At 43.7% G+C, this 22,470-nt stretch overlaps 1 protein-coding gene across 5 annotated transcripts in view; it reads left to right on the top strand.

Moving 5' to 3' along the window:
- RASGEF1A (RasGEF domain family member 1A) overlaps nucleotides 1-22,470 on the top strand; it is a 220,768-nt gene that overhangs the window by 186,937 nt on the left and 11,361 nt on the right. For all 5 annotated transcript variants that reach the window (XM_053388197.1, XM_053388194.1, XM_053388198.1 and 2 more), the window contains 5 exons: nucleotides 6,903-7,031; nucleotides 12,277-12,414; nucleotides 16,586-16,807; nucleotides 18,084-18,158; nucleotides 20,459-20,551. In XM_053388197.1, coding sequence (XP_053244172.1) covers nucleotides 6,903-7,031; nucleotides 12,277-12,414; nucleotides 16,586-16,807; nucleotides 18,084-18,158; nucleotides 20,459-20,551 — 657 coding nt within the window. The remainder of the gene's footprint in view (nucleotides 1-6,902; nucleotides 7,032-12,276; nucleotides 12,415-16,585; nucleotides 16,808-18,083; nucleotides 18,159-20,458; nucleotides 20,552-22,470) is intronic.

Below are 22,470 nucleotides of genomic sequence, written 5' to 3'. Positions count from 1 at the left end.
TAATGTTTTGTTAAAGTTTTAAACCCAAACCAAAAGGGGGCAAGGGAGAAAGGAGGCACTTTGTCTGCCCCCTCTCCCTCTGACCCCACTGCAAGCCTCTTGGGATGTTGTTTGCCAGCACATTCCCCGCAGGGAACATACTGGTGAAGGAGACCCCCGCAGCCAGCAGGACTGAGCCCTCTGCCCACTGGGATTTAACCAAATCTGGTGCACATTCCTAGTTTGCAGTGTCCACTCTAGGCTTGGCTGATGTATCGATACATCACCCTGGACCAGTATGAGGGCCAGAGCACGATGGCTGCTTCACCCAGTGGTATTTCGTGGGTGAAGCATCTGCCACTCCTGAGTACCTCTTCTCCTGTAAACACATTTTAACAAGGGTGTGGGGGGAGGGCTTTGGGATCAGGGCTTCTGTTGGGTGCAGACTGGGGGATTCAGATGCTGGTTTGGGCCCCCAGTTGCCTAACCCCCCTGTAAAGGAATACTGGATTATCTAAGGGCAAAGTACCCTCCCACACCCTAATTACCCACACTTCCAGCATGTCTGCCTGCAGCATTGGCATAATGAGTGATAGTGTATTTGGGGCCACCTCACCGTAGACATTTAAAAGCCATTACCGGGATTGCAAGTGGGCTGATTTTCTTATTTTACAGGGCTCTAGTACAGAACGTCTCAAATCACCTTCCCAGACACGGTTGCCTGCCTACACACGGCAGTATATGAGATTGGGGTCAGGTAGGCACAGGTTTGGACACACTCCCACATGAAATGCAATCAAAGATGTTGTGAAAGCTAGACCCACCCACCCCTCAGTGTCTTAAACGGTTTCCCTGGTTTCCTTTTAACATATGGAAACCTATTCAAAACGTTAGGGACGCTGCGTGTGCCAACCTTTTCAGAGAAGTGTCTCGCTCCAGACTGTGTGTGGGAGGGCTCAGCTGTAAAGTATTCCCCACATAAAAGCCTCTCTGCACATTGGAAGTTAACACATTAAGGAAAAGACATTGAATTTTGGGGTGCTTTCCAGGCATTGCTCCCTACTAAGCATTCTGAGCAGGCGCAACTCCAGGAACAGATTGCACCCAATTTATATTTGGTATAATTGACTTTCTTTCAAGGAGCTCAGTGCGGAATTTCTGCTTCACAACAACAGTGCCAGGAAGGTTTCGCTAAGAGATATTGGACTTGCCCCTGCACAACCCCACAAATTTCAGAGCCAAATGGGAATTGGAACCCAAGTTTCTCGTATCTAACCCGACATTCTGGCTCATAAACTTGTGACTATTTGCATGGAGGCTGTTTTTTTCCCCCTCTGCAGAAGTGTTTAGTCCTGGTTTTCCCCAGGTATTTCCCCATCTTCTGAACACTGGGGAAATGCCACATAGGCCTCTGTAGTTTCTTGTTTTGCAAACCTTTTGTCCACGAGAAACAAAACACGTTGGTCTCAAATGCAGAACCACTCCCAGAGACAGTGAAACCTCTGGCCTACACAAACAGTAATTGAGGCTGAAAAATTGTTACTAGACTAGACTTGTGCTATTTTAGACTGCAGGTGATAATAAGGGACGGAGTATGTTTGAATGGTTTCTCCCACAACACACATACACATACACTGCACATTAGACACTAACCTGTAGAAGCAAAGGTTAGGCTAGAATCATTCTCCCAGATGTGCAAGATCTCTTGTGGCATTGTGAAGAAAACAGTGCAAACATATGGCAGGAGAGCAGCAGGTGGAAGTATATTAGAACAGCGTAGCCGCTTTGACCATTTTTCTCACCTAACAACTTGTGGAAGGTAACTCTCTGCAAGAAGGAGTCTTTTATATCAACAGAGATGCCCTGCATTTCTTAGAATAGAATATTCCTTCCAAACCTAGTAATATGGGTTGTGTTTGTTTGGGATTTATGTCTTCTGAATGTACAGTGTAAAAAATAAATTAAAAAACCCACACACAATTTGATCTTTCTCTGCAAACACGATGGCTAATAATATAAGCAGTTTTAAAATGTAAAGGTATTAAAATATTTTCATGATTCCCGAGTGAACCTGGGACTCTGATGCCTTAGACAACCTTCTTGATTGTGATAAATGGAGAAATTGGTGGCCCTGTCTGTATTGACAGCCTTTGTTATTCATGGCTCCCATCCCACAGCCTTTGAAAAGCCAGCATTCGGACTGGAGTTATCTCAGCTTTAGACAGCAATTTCCTGCTTTATGCAGACTGTTCAGAATAGAGTCCCAAACTAGAATTAGTGCAGGGGACTGAATTATAACATGCTGTCCTCAGAAGAATGTGGCCTAGCTTGTTGGAAGAAGGGTCACTGACAGGGCAGAGCTGCTTACATGTCAGATTCTTTGCACTGACACATGTAGCAAAAACCTCTGCATGACATACGCCAACACCACTGTTACCGGTTTTCTCCAGTAGAGTGCGGGGGGGGGGGGATTTATTCAGTTTTCCAAGATAAACCTCTTTCAGTTCTTCCTAACTTCAAGAGTTGGAATGGAGGTGGCACAAAGCAGCAGGCAATTGGCACGCTACCATGAAGGACTATAGCCACACCTGTCCATTTTCCCTTTCATTCCCTCCAATGTTTGACAGATGGAAACGAGGAACAGTCTTGCAGCACCCTTATTTGCAGATCAAGGAAGAGCCTAAGGCTCTTTTCCCCCACTCAGATTTTGCCGAAGACTTTCCATCACAATGCTGCATCCATTAACGCCGCAGCAGCCTGCCTGTCTTGCCCTGGCTTCAGAAGCAGGATATAATAATAATAATAATTTATTGTTTATACCCCGCCCATCTGGCTGAGATTCCCAGCCACTCTATAGCTAACCAACTACAACAATTTCCTCTTAAAAACAAACAAACGTGAGAATGTTTAATCGCTCAGCGAAACTGGTTGTGCTCATTGCATAATAGCAGCAAGAGGAAAGATGTTGATCTTTCAGTATCATAATATGTTGGTTTGGAGACAGGAGATGGGAGTGGAAATAACTGAGGCCCATGTATGTGTGGCTGCAAACATGTGCTCTAGAATCAAAATGCATCTGCCCAAGCTCTTCCCAGCGCCACCTCAGGGTTTCAAGGGCAAAACATGGGAGATATAAACAGCCTCCTGATCGTTTGTTGCTGTTTACGGAGAAGCGGCCTTGGAAGCTGCAGTTGTGAGCTGAAGAGGGGGCAGCTTAACCTTTCCTGCTCAAAATCACCAAGTTGTTGTCTTGCTCCCAGGGGGAAATATATGAAGTTCCCACATCTTTTCCTCTGCAGGGACCAGCAGCAGGAGGGGAAAGGATTAAGTACCCCTGCCCCGGCCTTTCCTCTGCTCACACAGCTGCTCTTCAGTTTTGCGTTAAAGTCAGCAAACTGCTCACAATATTCTTGTGAAGTACTCAGTTTGGGTTTAAGTTGCAGGTGCCCAGGAGCAGGGTGGGAGACGGAGGGATGAAAGGCAAGGAACTCCAGTCAACATATATGTATGCGAGTAACAACGTTTTAAATAAGCACCCCTGCATCTCCCTCAAAGGCAAATTGCGGACTGTGGGTTGGTTCCAGACCGTTAGTTGAACCTAGGCCTCACTGGGACAGACCAGACATGACGCGAGGCCCATTGGTTTCAGTGGGAACTAAGTTTGACTAACTTAGTGTGCATTCCAACCCAAAGTTTTACCAATGACAACCATAACACAGATACCATCTCTGATAAATTCTTGTTGGAATCCTATGCAATCACAGAGAAAGTAAATCTACTCCATACAAGAGAAACAGGGAACCTCTGGCCCTCTTTTGTTGCTGGACTTAACTGCCTCATCCTTGATCTCTGGCCACTCTGGCTGGGGTGATGGAGTCCAGCAACTTCGTTGCAGAGAACATGGAACAAGAACTCAACATGGGGGTGCTGTCTTCAAGTTCATGTTCTGTAATGTTTGCTTCAATCTACATTGTGTCCTGACATCATTACAATGTGTGTTTTTGTCCCACCAAGCAGTTATATAAAGTGAGGTGGGGGGGTGCTCATTGTAATGTCAGGGTAGGTGTTCACTTGAACTAGAAGCTTGGGGGACACAATTCAAACTGCAGGGCCATCTTTGTATATTACATCCAGTTCTGCACTTAGTACAGCTTGCCGGCAAAGGAAGGAGAACAGGGGAACAGGAAAATATGTGAAGCGTTTATCACTTGCAAACACGCAACTGTACCCTCTTGTCCTGTCACTGTCAGCTGAGTCAATAATTTGTCACAGCAAGCTTGGCTATCTGTGTGTGAGCAGACAGATTGGAGAATGAGTCTTTTTTCCTGCTTTGGTCAAAGGTTTTTGACTTATCAGAACTTGAAACTGTGCATTAAATAACAAGAATGAATTGATAACCTTCCACCAAAGAAACAGATGTCAGCTGCTACCCCCCCAAAAAAAGTTACCAAACTTGCTTAACAAGCTTAGCTCCATTTTACAGGTGGTTCTCAAATATCAAGGACATTTCTTTTTATTATTATTATTATTAATAATAATAATATCATAAAATCTCAGGACGATTCACAGAATAAAATACAGGATAAAAACAAGTACATAAGTAAAAACAAAACGGCAAAACAGTAACTCCCCCTTCCCACAGACACATTTAAATGGCTGTAGAATATTAATCAGCCAAAGGCCTATTTGAAGGGGAACATTTTCACCTGGCACCTAAAAATATATAATGAAGGAGCCAGGCGAACCTCCCTGGGGAGAGCATTCCACAAATGGGGAGCCATTACAGAGAAGGCCCATTCTCATGTTGCCACCCTCCAGACTACACGTGGAAGGGCCTCAGATGATGGAGGCAGAGTATTGCCATCCTGAGCCGTCACTTCAAACATAAAATTAAAATTTCCAAATAGTATAGAAACATCCCCTACACACAAGTCAGCAACAAGCATCAGAAAACAGCAATGACTGTAGCGAAGAACTTGAGATAAAGATGTTCCTAAGGAGCAATCATGTGAGCTGAAATACACATGTGAGAGAGGCAACAGCCCACACTTACCCTCTCTAAATGGCAGAATCCCACACAGAAGTGGGAACATCTGCAGGGAACATTTAGACAAGCAAGATGATGTGATTATATCCCATACCGCTTCTGCTTCCACTTGGGAACAGTTGTGGGTTCCTGGCCACATAGAAGCTGTAAGGGCATATATGAACTAGGCCTAAATCAAGGGGGTGGGGAACTACACCAGTCTGTTGTTTTTTTAAGGTTAAAGTCATAGCATAACTGGACATAGGTCGTTTGTCTCCCAAACTAAACAGGCATTCTGAACATCATGAAACCCAGTGCACATAGCCTTCTCCAACCTCATAATAATGTTCTATCAGTCATGCTTCCTTCGTGCTCCACTCCCTTCTACTGTGATGAGTTCCAGACCTCTGAACATATGTTGCCCCAGCTATTGATAATTCATCTGTCCTCAAGCGAGTTTAAGATCTTAGTAATTCTTCCATAGATCATAAGTTCTGCATTAACATGATGGATTCACTCAGCTAGGCATTAAAATGTAATGTATGATGGGGTTTTCTATAAAAATAAATGGTCATATATTTTGCAAATGTTAGCTGCTCATCTCTGGCAATAAGATTGATTCTAGAGCACATGTTTGCAGCCACAGTCAGTAAAAATAAAATTTCCCTTGGTGGTCTTGTGGCTTTGACCATAGGACAAGCAGGGAGAGAGAGAAATCCTCATTCACTGACAGATGGAGAGTCAAGGGAAGCATAGAGGATGAGGGGTCTGGAGAATGGAGAACATTTGACCTTGTCAAGCAATGGTACTGTACACAGTGCTAGGCAATTTGGTAGAGATTGTTCACGAATTATACATGTCTACTGTACTGTTGGCAAGCTGTGCTATGTACCGGTATGTTGTCTGTACGATGAACTGTTCAGATTAAACTCAGAGTTGAGGGTGTACACCAGATCCTTCCAGCCTAAGTCTGCAATTCTAAGCCCATTTATAAACCCCATTGAATTCAATAGGACTTCTGAGTAGACCAGGGTAAACTGCATTGGTACTAACTACATGGGAAGTTACTTGGGTGGGAAGGGATTACTCTGGGAATCCTACGCCTGCTTAGAATTAAGTTCCATTGATTCTTAACATTTTCACAAAGATTCCAGGAACAAAGATCCATATTCCTCTTAGAAGGAAGTCCATATTCCTTACTCTAATTGCGTGCAGACTAAGAGGGAAATGTAAACACAAATTATTACACAGAACAAAGACTGCAACTCTAAACTAGAAGTTTTGTCTTACTTACATCAAGCTTGGTTCACACATGCATGGTTACTATGTGATGGCTGACACGTGTATGGGCTTGCATGTGGAAGTGGAGTGGTCTAACACTACAGACAGAAGCAGAAAATTATTTACATTTGCAGGCCTCCTCAGGCGTTAAAAATGTGTACAATGAACACATACAGAAGGGGCCAAGCATGCAGGAGGGTCTAATGAAACACACAGGTTATGGCAGTGCCACTACTACTATGCAGTCATTGTACCTGCTTTGAACACCTTGGGGTTGTTACTATTATCATCATCATTATTTATATATCTCCTTTTGCCCAGACCAGGACTCAAATCTTACATGGCCTGCAACCAAGAAAAATCACATCACCTGTAGAAAAATGTAGTTATCTGCGTATGTAAATACGTGGTGCAGGCCTAACTTCCAAGTAAACTGTGGTTAAGATCTGCTGGTATGAATTTCTGAGTTATATGTTAGTATGAAACTCAAAAGCTTAGTCTATTTTGGCTGGTGGTTGTCAAAGTGATACCAGTTGTCTGATGATTAGATTCTAACCCTGAGAAGAAGTCATTCACATTCCCTTTTTTTATTCTTTTCCTTGTCTTTCCAACGCAGAGGACATACATCTTTACCTTCCTACTGAGTTCCCGAGTCTTCATTCACCCCCATGAACTCCTAGCTAAAGTGGGGCAAATCTGCCTTAAACAGAAGCAGCAACTGGAGACTGGAGTCGACGCAGACAAGGTATGTGGAATACAAAGCTTCTCACTGGTTTAGAAGCAATGTATTTTTTCTTCTCCTCTCCCTGAAATCTCTACATCCTCTTGTCAAACAGGTTCTTCCAGCTAACAGATACAATCTCCTAGTCACCTTTTGCTAACCTATTCGTTTTTGCACGTGCTGTGTATACTCCGTAATACGAACTTTACTGCCAGTTGTACTTACTGAAACTGGCACAGTGTTATTGCTGTGGGTCGGAGAACTGAATCTCATAGCTGTTTTCGTGCACTGAGCAACCGCCTTGGCTGTTTTGCACAGCAATGCTGCCAGGGTAATTGCATTTACATCGTGATAAGCACGGCTGTGTAAGTCCTCCTTGAAACAAACACCTGTAAATTTCACCTTAGCAGTCATTACTGAACGTACCTAGGCATCATCTGAGTCAAATGTTAAAACAAACAAAGCATTATCTGTGTGAGACTTTACAGAGACAGCCTCATGTGCAAGGTACCTACAATTGCAGCATTCTCAGGCAATAGATTCTGGGCATATTAATGCTACACATGTAGGAAACACACTGCAATTTATACCTAGCAACAGCCATTAATTTATTTTATGTCAGACTGTTGCTAAAGATCAGGAGTGGGACCTGTTAGAAAAATGGACGGGGGGTTGGGAGAGTTGCTAGACTGGGATAGCTCAGTCAGTAGAGCATGAGACTCTTAATCTTGGGGTCATGGGTTCGAGCCCCACATTGGGCAGAATATTCCCGTATTGCAGTGGGTTAGACTACATGAACCCTCGTGGTCCCTTCCAACTCTACAATTCTCTGATTCTATGAACTAAGCATTGATTCTACCTATTATAACTCCTGGTTCCACTTACCATTCACTGTTCTGCCTCGCCCCTCACCAAGCCCATTGGGCACCACTGTCCCTAAACAAATAAATTGCTTTAACAAGCCCAGGATACATATACATTGGGACTGATCCTCATTAAACCATGTATAATGAATCAATCCCTTGCTTTCTCCATGCTTCTGGGCATCACCACCAGAAGAGAATAGCTAAGGATAGAAGAGTGATGCACTGGAGTCTAGACTCTAGGAGTCCTATCTCCTCTGTCCTTTAAAAGCTTGCAAATATTTATTTTCAGGACAATATTAGAAGTCTTTCTTGTGTCACACTGTCATATTCCAGAGACATTAACTCTTACATAGTAAGAGGAAATGGTTATGTATCAAGATTCTGGTTTCCTCTTCTCAAATGTTGGAGACTGCATTGTTTATTGCGTCTGTTGAGCTTTCTTCAGCAGAACACTTCTTGTTTTAATTTTGTCCATGATCTGCTAAGGAATCGTGAGTTCTGAAAAGTCATAGTGCTGCCAGTCAAAGCTTACTACTGTGCAAAATAGATGAAACACACAAACAGAGCTCTGATGCACTGTGATAAGGTACCTGTATAAACAAACTATGAAATCAAATACTGGTTGGGTGGCGTGTGAGCAGAAACCCTGGCAAGAAACCAGGCTTTGTGGTTATGTGCTTATACTTATCATTCCTTTATTAATGACATCACCAGCCACTAGCAAAATCTCACAGAAAATGTTCCAAGACACAAGCTGACAAATTAAACACAAACTTTAGCCCTGCTCAGATCCACTTGGGAGGTTTTTGCTGCTTTATTTGACAAGGGAGAGGGGCTCGGTGTTTTAAAATACCACGTTTTCATAAATATGTCAGAGGGCTGTTAACCCTGCCAAAAAGTAGCAAGTTAACTTTACAAGGCTATATAATAGGGAAAAGGGGGGAAATCAGATATTGCCCTCCTTAGGGAACTGCCAGAATGTAATATGTAGCTAGAATCCAGAAAATTGCTGAAAAGGTAGAACTATTTAGGACCTGAATGCATGATAGCTGTCAACACTGCCCACCCCCCTACCAGTAAAGCAAATGAGTGCTGTTTCATTTCTTTAAGTTTTCCACTGCCAAAATTTTCCACTGGGTATGTGTCAAAAATAGGAATTATTATTATTATTATTATTATTATTATTATTATTATTATTAAAAACCATTCTCTTCTCTTTGAACAGTTCAGTTTGATTTATTGCAGTGTTTCTCAAACTTGGGTCTCCAGCTGTTTATAAACAACAATTCCCATCATCACTGACCTCTGTGGTCCTGCGGGCTAGGGATGATAGGAGTTGTAGTCCAAAAACAGCTGGAGACCCAAAGTTTGGGAAACATTGATTTATTGTGAAACTAACAAGCATCTCAACTGTGGGTGGGGAGGACTGATACTTTCCCAGAAGAACTAATTGCCTAAAATAGGGGGGGGGCTGTGACCTTTCAGATCCCATCTACAGCTGCCATCACCCCCGGCCATTATGGGCCCTGCTGGTTGGAGATGATGGGAGATGAGAGTCCAGCAATGTCTGGAAGTCCACATGTTCCCATTCACTAAACGCTTCACTGTATCTTGAATTTCTCCACCCTGGTAGGGAGAGGAATTGGGCAAACCATTTCACCAGATTTCTTTCAGGAGGAGGAGGAGGAGTTCTCCAACTATTCCTTGTGGGTGTGGCTCATCATTACCACAGCTTCTTTGTCTCTTCCCCCCTGAATATTTTTTGTTGCTGATGCTGCAGATGTAGCAACTGTGCTGGCAGCTTGGCCATCAATTTGCATCCCACCCAAAGTCCAGCGCCGCTCAGGGGTGGTTGGATGGGGAAATGGTGGTCAACATGATAAATGGCAGAGAATTCTGCAAAATGGACTACTTTGGGGGGGGATATCTTGACTATTTTCTTAGAAAAATATGTATTCTGAGAAATTTTGGCTCAGTTCTAGTTTTTGTTCAATCATCAAGTGCACAGTAATCAAGCACAGTGAAATTAAAGGATATATATTCACATGTGAACCTGGACTTTGGAATTTTAGAAGTAGGCAGGGAGGGTGATTGGCCATTATCCTGCTACCAACCCTTCAGAGACTGCTGCTTAAGTCCTCTGTTTTGTTTTTTTTAATAAAATATTTATTAAAGTTTTACAAAATGAATGTTTCTCCTTCCACACATCACTCTTTCCTTGTTAACCTTGGGGACAAATGTTAAAACACGGAGTCTAGCCCAGGAACTGCCAGTTTCCATTTTCTGCCCTAGATGTTGCATCTGCTGGGTGGTAGAGCAGTTATTCCTTGCAGTTCTTAAACAACCCTTTTCTAGAATTCCTTTGTAATCTGGTTAGACATTAATATCGCAAGCAAGTGGCTAAGTCTTCAGCAGATTGTCTTTGGTGAGTTGTTAAGAATCAATAAAGAGCTGCTGGGTTATTTTTATTAAAACAAAGAACAAAAAAAACACACCAAAGCCTGAAATACTGGAGCCTAAGGATCACTTTCTTTATGTTAGGCAATCGCAAGGCATTTTCTTCTTTCTCCGAAAAGGGAACCTGTCTGCTTGACATCCCCTAGAGCTCTGTAAATTCCCAGGCAAGGGTGGAAATCACGGAAGGAATAACCCTTCCCTTGCTTGCATGGAGTGGCTGTGGGTGGGGAGAAACTTAAAGCAACTGGCTAGAATGACAAACAAAGGAAATGGTTGCTCCCCCAAACTTTGCTGAGAGCACTATTTCTGCTCCTTCTCACAGCAAAACTGAAATCATTTTCTCTCGCTGAGAACTTTAATTAAATGTCATTAGCTAATATACCCAAGCAGGGTGAAGAAAAGGTACAACAACAGGGCTATTAGGAGAAATGAATAAGATGCCCTGTGACCAAGGAGTATTTAGGAAGTCCCCACCCTCCAAAGCCTGGATGAAGCTCAAATGACTCAGTAATGAAGGAAATCTAAATTTCCATCTCCCTCCAAAAAATGCTCCATTGGAATTTGCTGATACTAAACTCCAACCAATGTGTAATGAAACTAGAAGAATGATCTTGCCTCATGACACCCGATTACAACGTAGAAAGATGTGCATGTTCCTTGTATAGTAAATGCACTGGATTTGGGGAAGTGCTGGAAATGACACTTGGTCCAATTCAAGGTGCCCAATGCGCATTTGCTGCAGAAATCACCACCTATCTTAAATATTTACATTGGATTTAGGAACGAGTTAGACCGTTGGTCTATGCAGCTCAGTAACTGGCAGAAGGTCTTGGGCAGAAGTCTTTCATAAGCCCTACCTGGAGATACCAGGTTGGACCCAAGATCTTTTACATGTCACGAATATGTTCTGTCACTGACCTATGTCCCTTCCCACTTTGCAAGCTTGTTCAAAGTGCTGGTTTTGATTTTCAGAACCCCAAAAGCCCTGGGCCCTCAGTATCTGAAGGAGCACCTCAGCACTTTATTCCTTCATATTCGTTATGATATTCAGAAGCAGCTCTGCTTAGGGCAATCTTTGCAAACCTGGAGTGCTTTCTCGTTGTAACTCTCCCTGAGAAACCCACTTGGCAAAACCTTCTTTTGTTTTTTGTTTTAAGGAAAAAAACAGCTTTTGAGCTGCCAGAGAAGACAGTGCCTTTCCTTCACCATGCCTGCTTGTCTGTGTGTGTATGTGGGGCGGTTTTCTATGCATTTTAAATATCATGCATCAAATTGGCATGAAACCACATTTATTTTTATGTTGATATTTTGTAAGCTGCTATGAGGACTTGCAGCGCTGCGGGATGCATAAATAAATGCCACAATCCAGCCACAGTTAAAAGCGCCTTCGCTTCCTGTTGTTTTTAACGAGGAAGCTAAGCATACGCTTAAATCAACGTGCTTAACTTTGACTGGCTAATGTCTAAAACAAAATAAACCCAAGGGATGCATTGTCTGTATGGAAGAAGCTGGAGACAGAGCTCTCTGACAAAATGTGCTTTAAAGCCGTAGAGCAAGCCGCTAAAACTTTGCATCAAAGGTATCCCTTAATTTTTCCTTTCTTTTATGGCTGTTGTGTATGCACTTGAGACAGCTGAAAGAACCAAGCTGCCCCCCCCCCCCGCAAACACACACCACACTGATGCAAAGCCTTGAGGATGCTGCGCTAAGCATTATACACACCTGCTCTCTCTTTTTAATGCTCTGTATTTGGAAGAAAGACAGAAAGGGATTTGTAAGACCAGCTGAGACTTTAGCCTAACACAACTTATTTTTCCTTTTGTTTTCATATGCCACTGTTAATGATTCAAAGATTTGGCACTTGGGGTGCCATCTGGTTACCCAGAAGTCACCATCAAGGAAAGTCTCCTTGGCTCGTTGATTAACCACTCTGCATTCTTTCCTAGGCGAAGCTTAAGTCCTTTGCTGCCAAGATCATTCAGCTCCTGAAAGAATGGACAGAAACCTTCCCCTATGACTTCCAGGATGAAAAATCTATGAAAGAGCTGAAGGAAATTGCTCACAGGATCACACAGTGTGATGAGGTAAGGGGGGAAACGAATACACACACATGCAGGTGGAACAGGCACCACCGCCACCCGTCCCAACCTATAATTTGTCTTGACAGATTGCAAATATTTGCTAGATGCGTTGAGGCTCCACAACTGCTGACCATGACTTGCCTAAATGGTATTAACAAGAGCAGAGGAGTTGGCCCTTTCTGCCTTTTCAGGGACCTCTTACTCCTCAAATTTTATGTACAACTGACCACATCACCACTATTGAGTAACTCATGGTACTTGCTACCATTGCAAACCCCATATGGGACTGGTCTTAATGTAATCCTAGCAATGAGAGAGCCCAAACCACTATATCTGTGTTTCCCTTGCTCCCCCTAATCTCAAGTGGTGAGCGCTGAAGACATGAGCCCAGAAGCCACTGGGGTTGGGGGAGAGGGAGGTATCAGTTGGCGTGGGGCTGTGGGGGCGGCCCACCCCACGTGTCATTCAGGGGGGGTAAAAAAACAAACAACCCCAGCAGATTGTCGCAGCACCGATTGGCCCCCCAGGCAGATCACCTCCGCACCGATTGCCCCCCCAGGTGGATCACCACCACGCCAATCGGCCCTCCGGGTGAATCGCCCCGGGTGCACGGCATATGCACTGCTCCAGGTGCCCAAGCAGCCAGCTCCACCACTGCTCAGGGAAGCCCTGAGGTTTGCAGAAGAGCAAAATGTTGTGGTTTTTTAAATTAAAACAAAAACAAGTCTAAGTGGGTAGCCCTCTGCTACACCAGAAAATACAGCTAAATGAAAACTGAGTGCACTCAGTAGCCAAGGACACTAAGAATCAATTGGAATAGAAAAACAACAGTTGGAAGAGAGTGGAATGTCATGTCTGGAAGGAACAGCTGCCTAGAACCCTGAACAGAAGCACTCCTTCTAGGGAGGGAGGGTACACTGCAACATTTTATTGCAGGCTCCACTTGGATAGTGCTTGGATGTTCATCATATTCCTGTAAGGCAACTGGCCTATTATTTTTTCTTACTGCTGGTGTGATGTCAACATATTCCATTAGAATTTCCATATCTCACTGTAAATTTAGAAAGGGCTTTTCAGGCAGGTTGGCAGCCATCTGTAACGGATGCTTTAGCTAAGTTTCCTGCCTTGTAGAGGGTTGGACTAGATGACCCTTGGGGTCCCTTCCAACTCTACAGTTCTGATTCTATATGAATTGTCTGTGCATCAAGGCACAGCCTACCAAGTGGTGCCAAGGTACAAAATTCACACATGGCCTTGTGATTAAAAACTGCCTGTTGCACCTTATTTTATGTTGATAAATCAAATAGATTCTGAAAACACACAGGGAGGAGGGGGATAAAAGGCTCTAACTAGATCCTTGCAGCATAATCCTAAAGTTGTTTACTCCAAAGTCTAGCTGAGTTCAGTGGTATTTGCTTCCTGAGTCTATGTCTGGTTAGGCATGTTGCCTAAGTACTATAAAGGGTAGAGCGAGAAGAATGCTGTCTTTTTGAAATGACTGTTCCAAATATATATTTGAGATTGGCCCCAGAGGTTTAAGAGTGACAGGCATGTGTCTGTTTAAAATGTTAATGGCCAAAAAGACTAGAGTGGTTCAACAACTTTGGCAGCAATGCATGATGATTGGAGGTGATGCTTTGATATTAAAGGTGTTGTCAAGAGTAGCATGACAAGTTTCAGGATGTCAGCAATGTTGTTTACCTGCATTTTATTAAGCTGTCACAACCTGAAGGCAAGAGGAAATGATTAAGGCTATGTGCTGGGTTTTTAAACGGTGTGCGCACAAACACTCGTACAATCTCACACTAAAGGAAAACAATTATATTTTGTTTTATGTTCAGTTTTCATTATCTGGGTCATTTTCAAAATTGGAGGAAACACTCCTGTCTCCTCCTTGTCTCCCATTCATCAGCAAGGCTATACCTGAATCAAGAATAATAAGCTGTAAAAATAATTCACCTTGGTAAATGTCTATGCTTCTCAGGCTGTAAAATATGCCTACAAATATCCAACAAGATCAACAATAGCATGTGAGCCAATAAAATGGGGACAGGGAGAGTGGTGTATATGTGTTTGCATGCCTATGCAAAAGAACAATAAAATGCTATAAGGCCACCTGCTTGTGATGTACAATTTCTGTACATGTCTACTCAGAAGTAAGCCCCACTGGCTTCAGTGTGATTTACAACCAGGTAAGTCTACCTAGCAGAGGGACGCAGGTGGCGCTGTGGGTTAAACCACAGAGCCTAGGACTTGCCGATCAGAAGGTCGGCGGTTCGAATCCCCACGTCAAAGTGCAAGTAGATAAATAGGTACCGCTCTGGCAGGAAGGTAAATGGCGTTTCCTTGCTCTGCTCTGGTTCGCCAGAAGTGGCTTAGTCATGCTGGCCACCGGAAGCTGTACGCCGGCTCCCTCGGCCAATAAAGCGAGATGAGCGCTGCAACCCCAGAGTCGGCCACGACTGGACCTAATGGTCAGGGGTCCCTTTACCTTTACCTTTAAGTGTACCTAGGATATAAACCTGATCTAGACATATGTCTTTTCAATTGAGAGCCATGTGCAATCCTTCACATTTAAGTGGTAACAATGTGGGAACATCAAATCACCATTTGAAAAATCTGAGCTTTATGAAGATTGCTTACTCACTCTTGTCAATATATCCCCAAAATGCAATATCTGAAGTATCTGTGGAAACAAAGGGGGAGTTGGTGCATGCCAGAGGCACCAAGCTCTGCCCGACATTGGGGAGGCGGCTCTTTGCGTGCGCGTGACATCACACATGTGACACTCTGCGAGGAGGCCCAGTGAGATTAACCTCTGCTGTAGGTTTAGTCACACATTAGTCTAGCCAAGGCAACTCTCTCAGCCAATGTTTCTGATGTCTAGGGCATCCTAGGGACATGGTTCTACTTGTCAGACTTTTGTGCTTATATATATATGCAGTGGTAACGTAGCAGTCAGGTAACAGCCATAAAATAAACATGCTGACATTGGCAATGTCGCTTGCCGTGGAGACTCAAGGATGACACAGACAGGCTGCTTTTGCTGCCTGAGTAAGCAAAGATGCAAGACATACCAAGGATTTCAGACATGAGCAGGGCCCAAGTGTATTGCGTAGGCAGTTCTTTAAAATCTCGGCGCAGTAAGGAATACTAAAGGAAGATCAAGCAGCCTGCATGCCTATGCAAGCAAGATGACATTTATCAAGGTTCATGGCCATGTGCTTGAGGTCACAATTGAGCAACAAGCCAAATTAACACCAACGTCAGCAAAGAGAGTTTATGCAGTTGTAGCAATGTTGTCCCTGCTTATATATGTAACTAGAGCTTGTTTCTAAGGTGAGAGGTTATTGTTCCTCTTCCGCAGGACTTTAGCAAGGCTATACATTACACAGATAACATGGAAAGCAGCCTGAATATTCTTGACTAGATGCCTCTATCAAGGAAAGGTGGAGCATCTTAATATACTCACTTCCCCTCATATTCTCCTGCATTCCTGATGTTGGAGCTGATGTTGAACTGTGCTTTGGGCTAGAAGTCACTGAGCTGGCTCTTTCCTTGATTGTTACCTCCCATGTGATTTGAAACAACTGTTTCAAATCCAGTTCAGTTAACGTCAAATTCAGTTAACGTGCAACTGTTAACTGAACTAGAACCATAGAGTTGTATAGTTAGAATCCTGAGGCTCATGTAGTCCAACTCCTTGCAGTGCAGGAATATGCAGCTGTCCCATGTAGGGATCAAACCTGCAACCTTGGCATTATCAGCACCACACTCTACCCAACTGAGCTATCCTAGGTTAACTAATTGCTGGCTGCCTAAGAGTATAAACTGTAAGCTGATCTAGTAATTCTATATGACTAGAATGGATTGGCAGTTTTAGCTTCCATTCAGGGGCATTGTTGACTCAAGTCATTTAAGTACTTAGCATCCTCCCTGTTTTGGCTGGTATCTCAAATCACCTGGCAATCCTACACAAATTGGAATGATGTTACAATTCATCTGCAAAAAGCTCTCCAATCCTCCTGAGGGCTTATTCAGCACATGAACTGACTTGATGCTGAATTCTAGTATCCCAGTCAGAAATCTTTCCAGCGTAATTCTGATTAACAAAGAGACAATCTAGAATTTCCTCAGCCAGGAATAATTAACATCAGTCTGTTTTATTGATTAGGAAAATGGAACTGTGAAGAAGATCATTAGCCAGATGACGCAGAATCTACTGATGACTCTTGCGGCACGCAATCAGTACCAGGAGATCAGAGAGAAGTTCCGCCAACCCGTGACTGACAAAGGCACGATCCTTAAAACAAAGCCTCAGTCATCACAGAAGGACATACTGAGTGTTTGCTGTGACCCACTTGTCCTTGCGCAGCAACTCACACACATTGAGCTGGTGAGTTCCTTTATCTTCCATCTACTTGAAGGTTTAGCAGGGCCAGGGCAAGCTGTTCTCCAGCCGAGCTCTGAGTTACAGCTTGAAGGTTTGAGAAAAGTGGCTTCTAGGTATAAGAGAGACTGAAGGAAGAAGGGAGTCTGGCAGTTACAGAGACAATGAACTCACTTGAGCTGGAGAGAGAAAAGACCACTTGCGACTGATCACTTTCTCACTCCTGCAACCTCTTTTAGGAGATTCATTGCATTAGCAAACTCTGGTTCCTGACCTGGAATATCTCAAGGAGGGAAAGGGAGGGGGAAGAGGAGTCACAGTCAACGTCAGAAGCTCACTGTCTTCTAAATCGTTCTAATGAGTACTTCAGCCACTCAACCCATCCATACATGCTACCAGGACTGATTTCAAAGGTCATCTCAGAGCAAGGCTAACACACCCAGAGCCTAGGAGAGACAAATGAAAGCAGAAATCTTTCCCAAGGACCACCTCTCTTAAAGGTCCAACCACATATCTGCATTACTGTTCCCTGACCTGGAGTAAGGGATGCCAAATATTAACCTGGAAGCTCTGCTGGTGAATATGCAGCTGTGACACCACCTGCCCCATTACATCAATGGTTATTTTGCCCACCCATCACTCCTCTCTGCTGTGCTGGGCAGCAAGAATCTCTGCTTGCTACAGCAGAGAAGGAAAAAAGGGTGGAGAAAGGACCAATGGAGCAGCAGGGTGGGAAGACACTCTGCCACATGTCTTCCCACTGCTCTACGCCCTTACAGAATCTCCTGGTTAGCAACAAGCAATCCAAGCTGATGCATTTCAAAAATTCCTTCCTGCACTTTCCATAAGCACCAACTTACACTGCATATGCACAATGCATTTAAAGTGTGTGGTCCCCCAAAAGGAATCCAGGGAACAGTCATTTAAAGGTGCTGGGAATTGTAGTTCTGTGAGGGGCAAACTACAGATCCTGGGGTCTTTGGAGGGCAAGCAGTGTGCTTTAAATAGATATACACAGCCTTAGGCACAACTAGAATCTGGTCAGGCAGTACTGAAAAATCTAGACAAAGAAAGGGGTAGCAAGAGAGAAAGCGAACTCTTAAGTATGCGTGTGACTCTGTGAAGCAGAACAAGGTGTGTCTTTTGCAGGACCCAAAGCCTATTCTGTTAAACAGATGTCAATTAAGATCTGGCCTGACAGGGCCGGCTGGCTGTCACAGCTCTCTGTTCCTCATATGTGTGCTTGCAAAATTGACGGCCTTTGCTATCTTGCTGTATCTAGGAGAGGGTGAGCAACATTTACCCCGAGGACCTCATGCAAATAGTCAGCCACGTGGACTCCCTGGATAATCACAAGGTGCGTACAAAGTGTGAACGCAGTGGCAATTTGAAACAGGGCTACAGGTAACATTGTGTGCATGGCTTATGCAGGTGTTTAAAATTAAAGGCAAACTTATCTTGTTTCTGTAATAGTTTAAGTGTTATAATTTCCCCCAAAGAATCTTGAGCATTTTAGCTTGGTAAGGGCACGATATGGGGGTTAGGATTAAGATCCTTGGCCAGAAATCCCTAGGCTACTATCTCCCACCCAGAACTACAGTTTCCAGGATTTCCTCAAGAAAGAGGATGACTGTTACAGCAGACTAAATCCATAGCGCAGGCCACCCTTTGCCAAGCAGGTGCCCTCTAGATATTTTGGACCGCAACTCCCATCAATCACAGCCCTGTGGTGACTGGAGCTGATGCGAGTTTTGGTACACAACAACTGGTGTAGACATTCCATCAGTAGCTGCCCAATCTGCCACATTTAAGTTGACACCCAGTTCTTATGGCACATACCAAGTTTTTCTACACCCGAGAATCGAATGTAAAGAAATAGGAAAATTATCACCCACGGTATTTAGCTAGTTTCTTGAACTGTCAAACAACCAAGCTGCACTTGGATATGGGAGAATAAAGAGGGGTGTACTCTAAGAGAGGGATAGCCAATGTGGTGCCATTCAGATGTTGCTGAACGCTCAACTCTCAGCAAGCTTGGTAAATGTTCAGGGATTGTGAGAGCTGAAGTCCAATATCATCTGTAAGGACCATATGGCTAGCTCTGCTCTAATAGGACAGCTCCTGTTAAATAAGTTGACTGCACTGATTTCTTTGCTAGCTGAGGCTTTCAGTACATTTTTATATATTGTGCATACATATAGCTTGACAGACAAAGGAGGCCTTTTTTGTTCATGCTTTATGATACTTGAGCATTGAGGATAAACAAACAAACAAATATTGCTGGATAAGACGATAGCCCCTTTCGCTGCCCCCATCCCCTTTGTCTCCTAGGTGCCCTGTGGATTTTATTCAGATAGGAGGGAGAGTGCTGCCACCTACACAGCTGGGAGAACATGTAAAGAGCACCTTATGTAGCAGTTCTTTTCTGCAAGTTAGCAATTATGGAATTCAGAGGTCAAGGAAGTCTGCAGGGATATTGTACAAGACTGGGATCTGTCTAGACACAACAACAAGAAAAGATTAAATATCATAATTCACACCAGTACTTATTATTTTGAGCCTCTTTCCTTAAAGTCCCCAGGTAGCAAAGTGTCATATGTTGTTATTTTTTTTTCAACCTTCCTTCAAGGTTAAAAGCAATTTGAAGTTTCTCAGTTACATACAGTGAGTTGAGTACGCCCACCTTAGCTATTGTTCCCTACTAGCATATAATGTTACTGAACATGCAGTCATCTCTTAAATATGACAAAATGGGTTTGGACAGTGTGTATTTTTTCCCCCGCTTGTCATTCCTAAACACTTATTGAAGACAATATGCAAATCCTTACTATTTTCACAAACACCCCAGGAGGAAAAGCACGAGAAATATACACCCCTTTCTCTCTGAATGCTCTAAGTGGTTTCCCAGAGAGCTGTCCAGACCAAAAATTCAGAATGATATAAAAGAGAACCAAAATTCTTATTTTTAATGGTGCACTTATAGCCAAAACAATTGGCCATATTTGGGGTGTTCCCCTCCCACAATTATAATTGTCAAGGGAGGAAACAACAGGGCCATGCTTCGTGGGCTCACCCCTTCCTTAGGGGGTGTTGTCATTGCCCAGACCGTGCGTCTCACACATTTGTACAGTGTGCCTGCCCACTTGTGGAATGTTCTCCCCGGGGAGTCTCGCCTGGCACCATCATTACATATCCAACACTTACAGCAGTCCCATCCCCTGAAGAAGTTACCCTTGCAATATGTGAGAGGTGCACAGACCAGGTGACAAGGAAGTGACATAGGAGGCAGAGCCAGAGACTTCAGCCCTGCTCCCCAACCTCACATAGGCTGTAATCCTGTGAGGTGAGGGGGAATTGCCCATGTGGGGCCCTTGATTGCTGGAAATGTCTCAAACGGAGAATACTTTTGCATCTGACAGAACTCGGGACATAACATTTCCCCATAACAGAGGGCACTGATCTAGTAAGGAGGATACCACATGGGATGGGGGAGTTCATTTGCCCCATGTTGCCACTGAATCGCAACCTGGAGAGTGTGACTGTCTTTGAAGCATGCAAGCTGAAGTCACTTGTGTGGAGATGCATGGGTGTCACTGGAAACAACCATTTTTTTGCAAGCGCTTCATACAGGCATAATTTACAACCTTTCTTTTGCAGTGCCGAGGCGACGTTACTAAGACTTACACTCTGGAGGCGTACGACAACTGGTTTAATTGCCTCAGCATGTTGGTGGCAACGGAGATTTGTAAGGCAAGTACTGACAAGGGAAATGCGCCAGCTACTCTTCCTTCACTCTCGCAGTTTTTGGCCCAACTCATTCCAAACTGCCTTGGCTGAAACTCTGTGTATCTTAGCCACCTCCCACCAAGTAACATCTCCTCTGGCTCAGGATGCATATGAATGCACCCGCCCATGCAAAAATGCAATCCTTTACAGAATATTTGATGACACTCCATTTGTATTTTTTGCACCCATTCTCATCCTATTCTGATTTGACTCACGCTGCGTAGCAAAAGCCCAGTTCATACATTCCCCAAGCAGCATTACTGCTGCTTCACCTGGCTCCATCCCATGCGATGCTAATACTGTAGGGTGTAGTGATATCCCAGGAGGCTCCTTCATCATTGTACTTCCTCTTGAGTTCTAGCAGATGTGGCACCTCCAACACAATTGTGGCGCCTCCAACACAATTAAGTGTGTCATATATTTCTGGAACTTTATGGGATGGGGGCTGTGGGAAACAGGAACCATGTTGCTCTGGAAATGTATGAACTGGAGCACAGCGAGGGAATGGGTTTGGTCATATGAACACACATAATGCCTTATCTAAACCACTGAGCCTCTTGGGCTTGCCAATCAGAAGGTTGGTGGTTCGAATCCCCGCAACGGAGTGAGCTTCCGTTGCTCTGTCCCAGCTTCTGCCAACCTAGCAGTTTGAAAGCATGCCAGTGCAAGTAGATAAATAGGTACCGCTGTGGGGGGGGGGAGGTAAACGGTGTTTCCGTGCACTCAGGCTTCTGTCACAGTGTTCCGTTGCACCAGAAGTTGTTTAGTCATGCTGGCCACATGACCCAGAAAGCTGTCTGTGGAAAAATGCTGGCTTCCTCAGCCTGAAAGCGAGATGAGCGCTGCAACCCCATAGTCACCTTTGACTGGACTTAACCATACAGGGGTCCTTTACCTTTACCTTTTTACCTTTTACATCATGCCTTGTAACAAACAGTACATCTTCGCTTTAGAATGAACAGTGTGTAGGTGTGGAGATGCAAAAGTCTTTGTGGCTTCCAAGATGCAAGCTTCACTTGAGCTGCTTACAGTGCCAAACTAAAACATACAGCACATGCCTCTTTCTCAAACTCCATATATTAAAAGGAAGGGAGAATTGTGTGCCTGTGACATGAAAGTATCTAGAGGTACCTAGAACAACTATTAGTGGCTGAGAGCTGAACAACTTTCTTAGAGTTTGTGAAAACCCAATATAGAGAATATGTAGGCTTACCTCAACAGAAGTGTCTTCTCTGTATGCAAACAGGTGGACACCAACCGCACATAGGATTCGTAACATGTCAGAGTCTGACTGGAAGATGGAAATGTATCCCAAAACATCATCTTCCAGACGTACAAAATCAGTATGGTAGTGAAAAACTTACAGTGATAAATATTGGAGTGCATTTTTCCAAAATTCTTAGAGTCATGTGGCAGAATCATGTGGTAGCATCCTTCCTGGCTTATATTACTATAGATTGCAGGCAGGCAGTGATATTTTTGGATGCTCCACCATGTCAGTTAATTTTCTGCATGTAAAATCTTGCACACTGGGAGAAAGGTTCTAGCATAGCCACTCCATACATGTGATTCTCCCTTTAAGAAAAAGAAAAAACGTTTGTTAGACCTCAGAAACAAAACTTGAAAAAATAATGCACAAAGCAAGCATTGATCCACTATCAACAAGGCTAGTGAACAGTGACTGATAATTGTACCAAACCCATTAATTCTCAGAAGCTAATTACAAACAGCATAGACAAAAATGCAACTCAGCAACACGTCATGTGGGAAGCAAATGTGTTTTTAAAAAAACAACATGGGGCAGTCATTCGGACAAAGCTAAGAATTTAAAAACCCTTTGTTTTCAGGGGGAGAGATTTAAGTGCATGCCTAAGTCTCCCACT

The sequence above is a fragment of the Podarcis raffonei genome, chromosome 5, assembly GCF_027172205.1.
Source record: "Podarcis raffonei isolate rPodRaf1 chromosome 5, rPodRaf1.pri, whole genome shotgun sequence".
NCBI lineage: Eukaryota > Metazoa > Chordata > Lepidosauria > Squamata > Lacertidae > Podarcis > Podarcis raffonei.
Note: the sequence above shows the minus strand (reverse complement) of the source record. Positions and strands in the feature narration are given on the sequence as shown.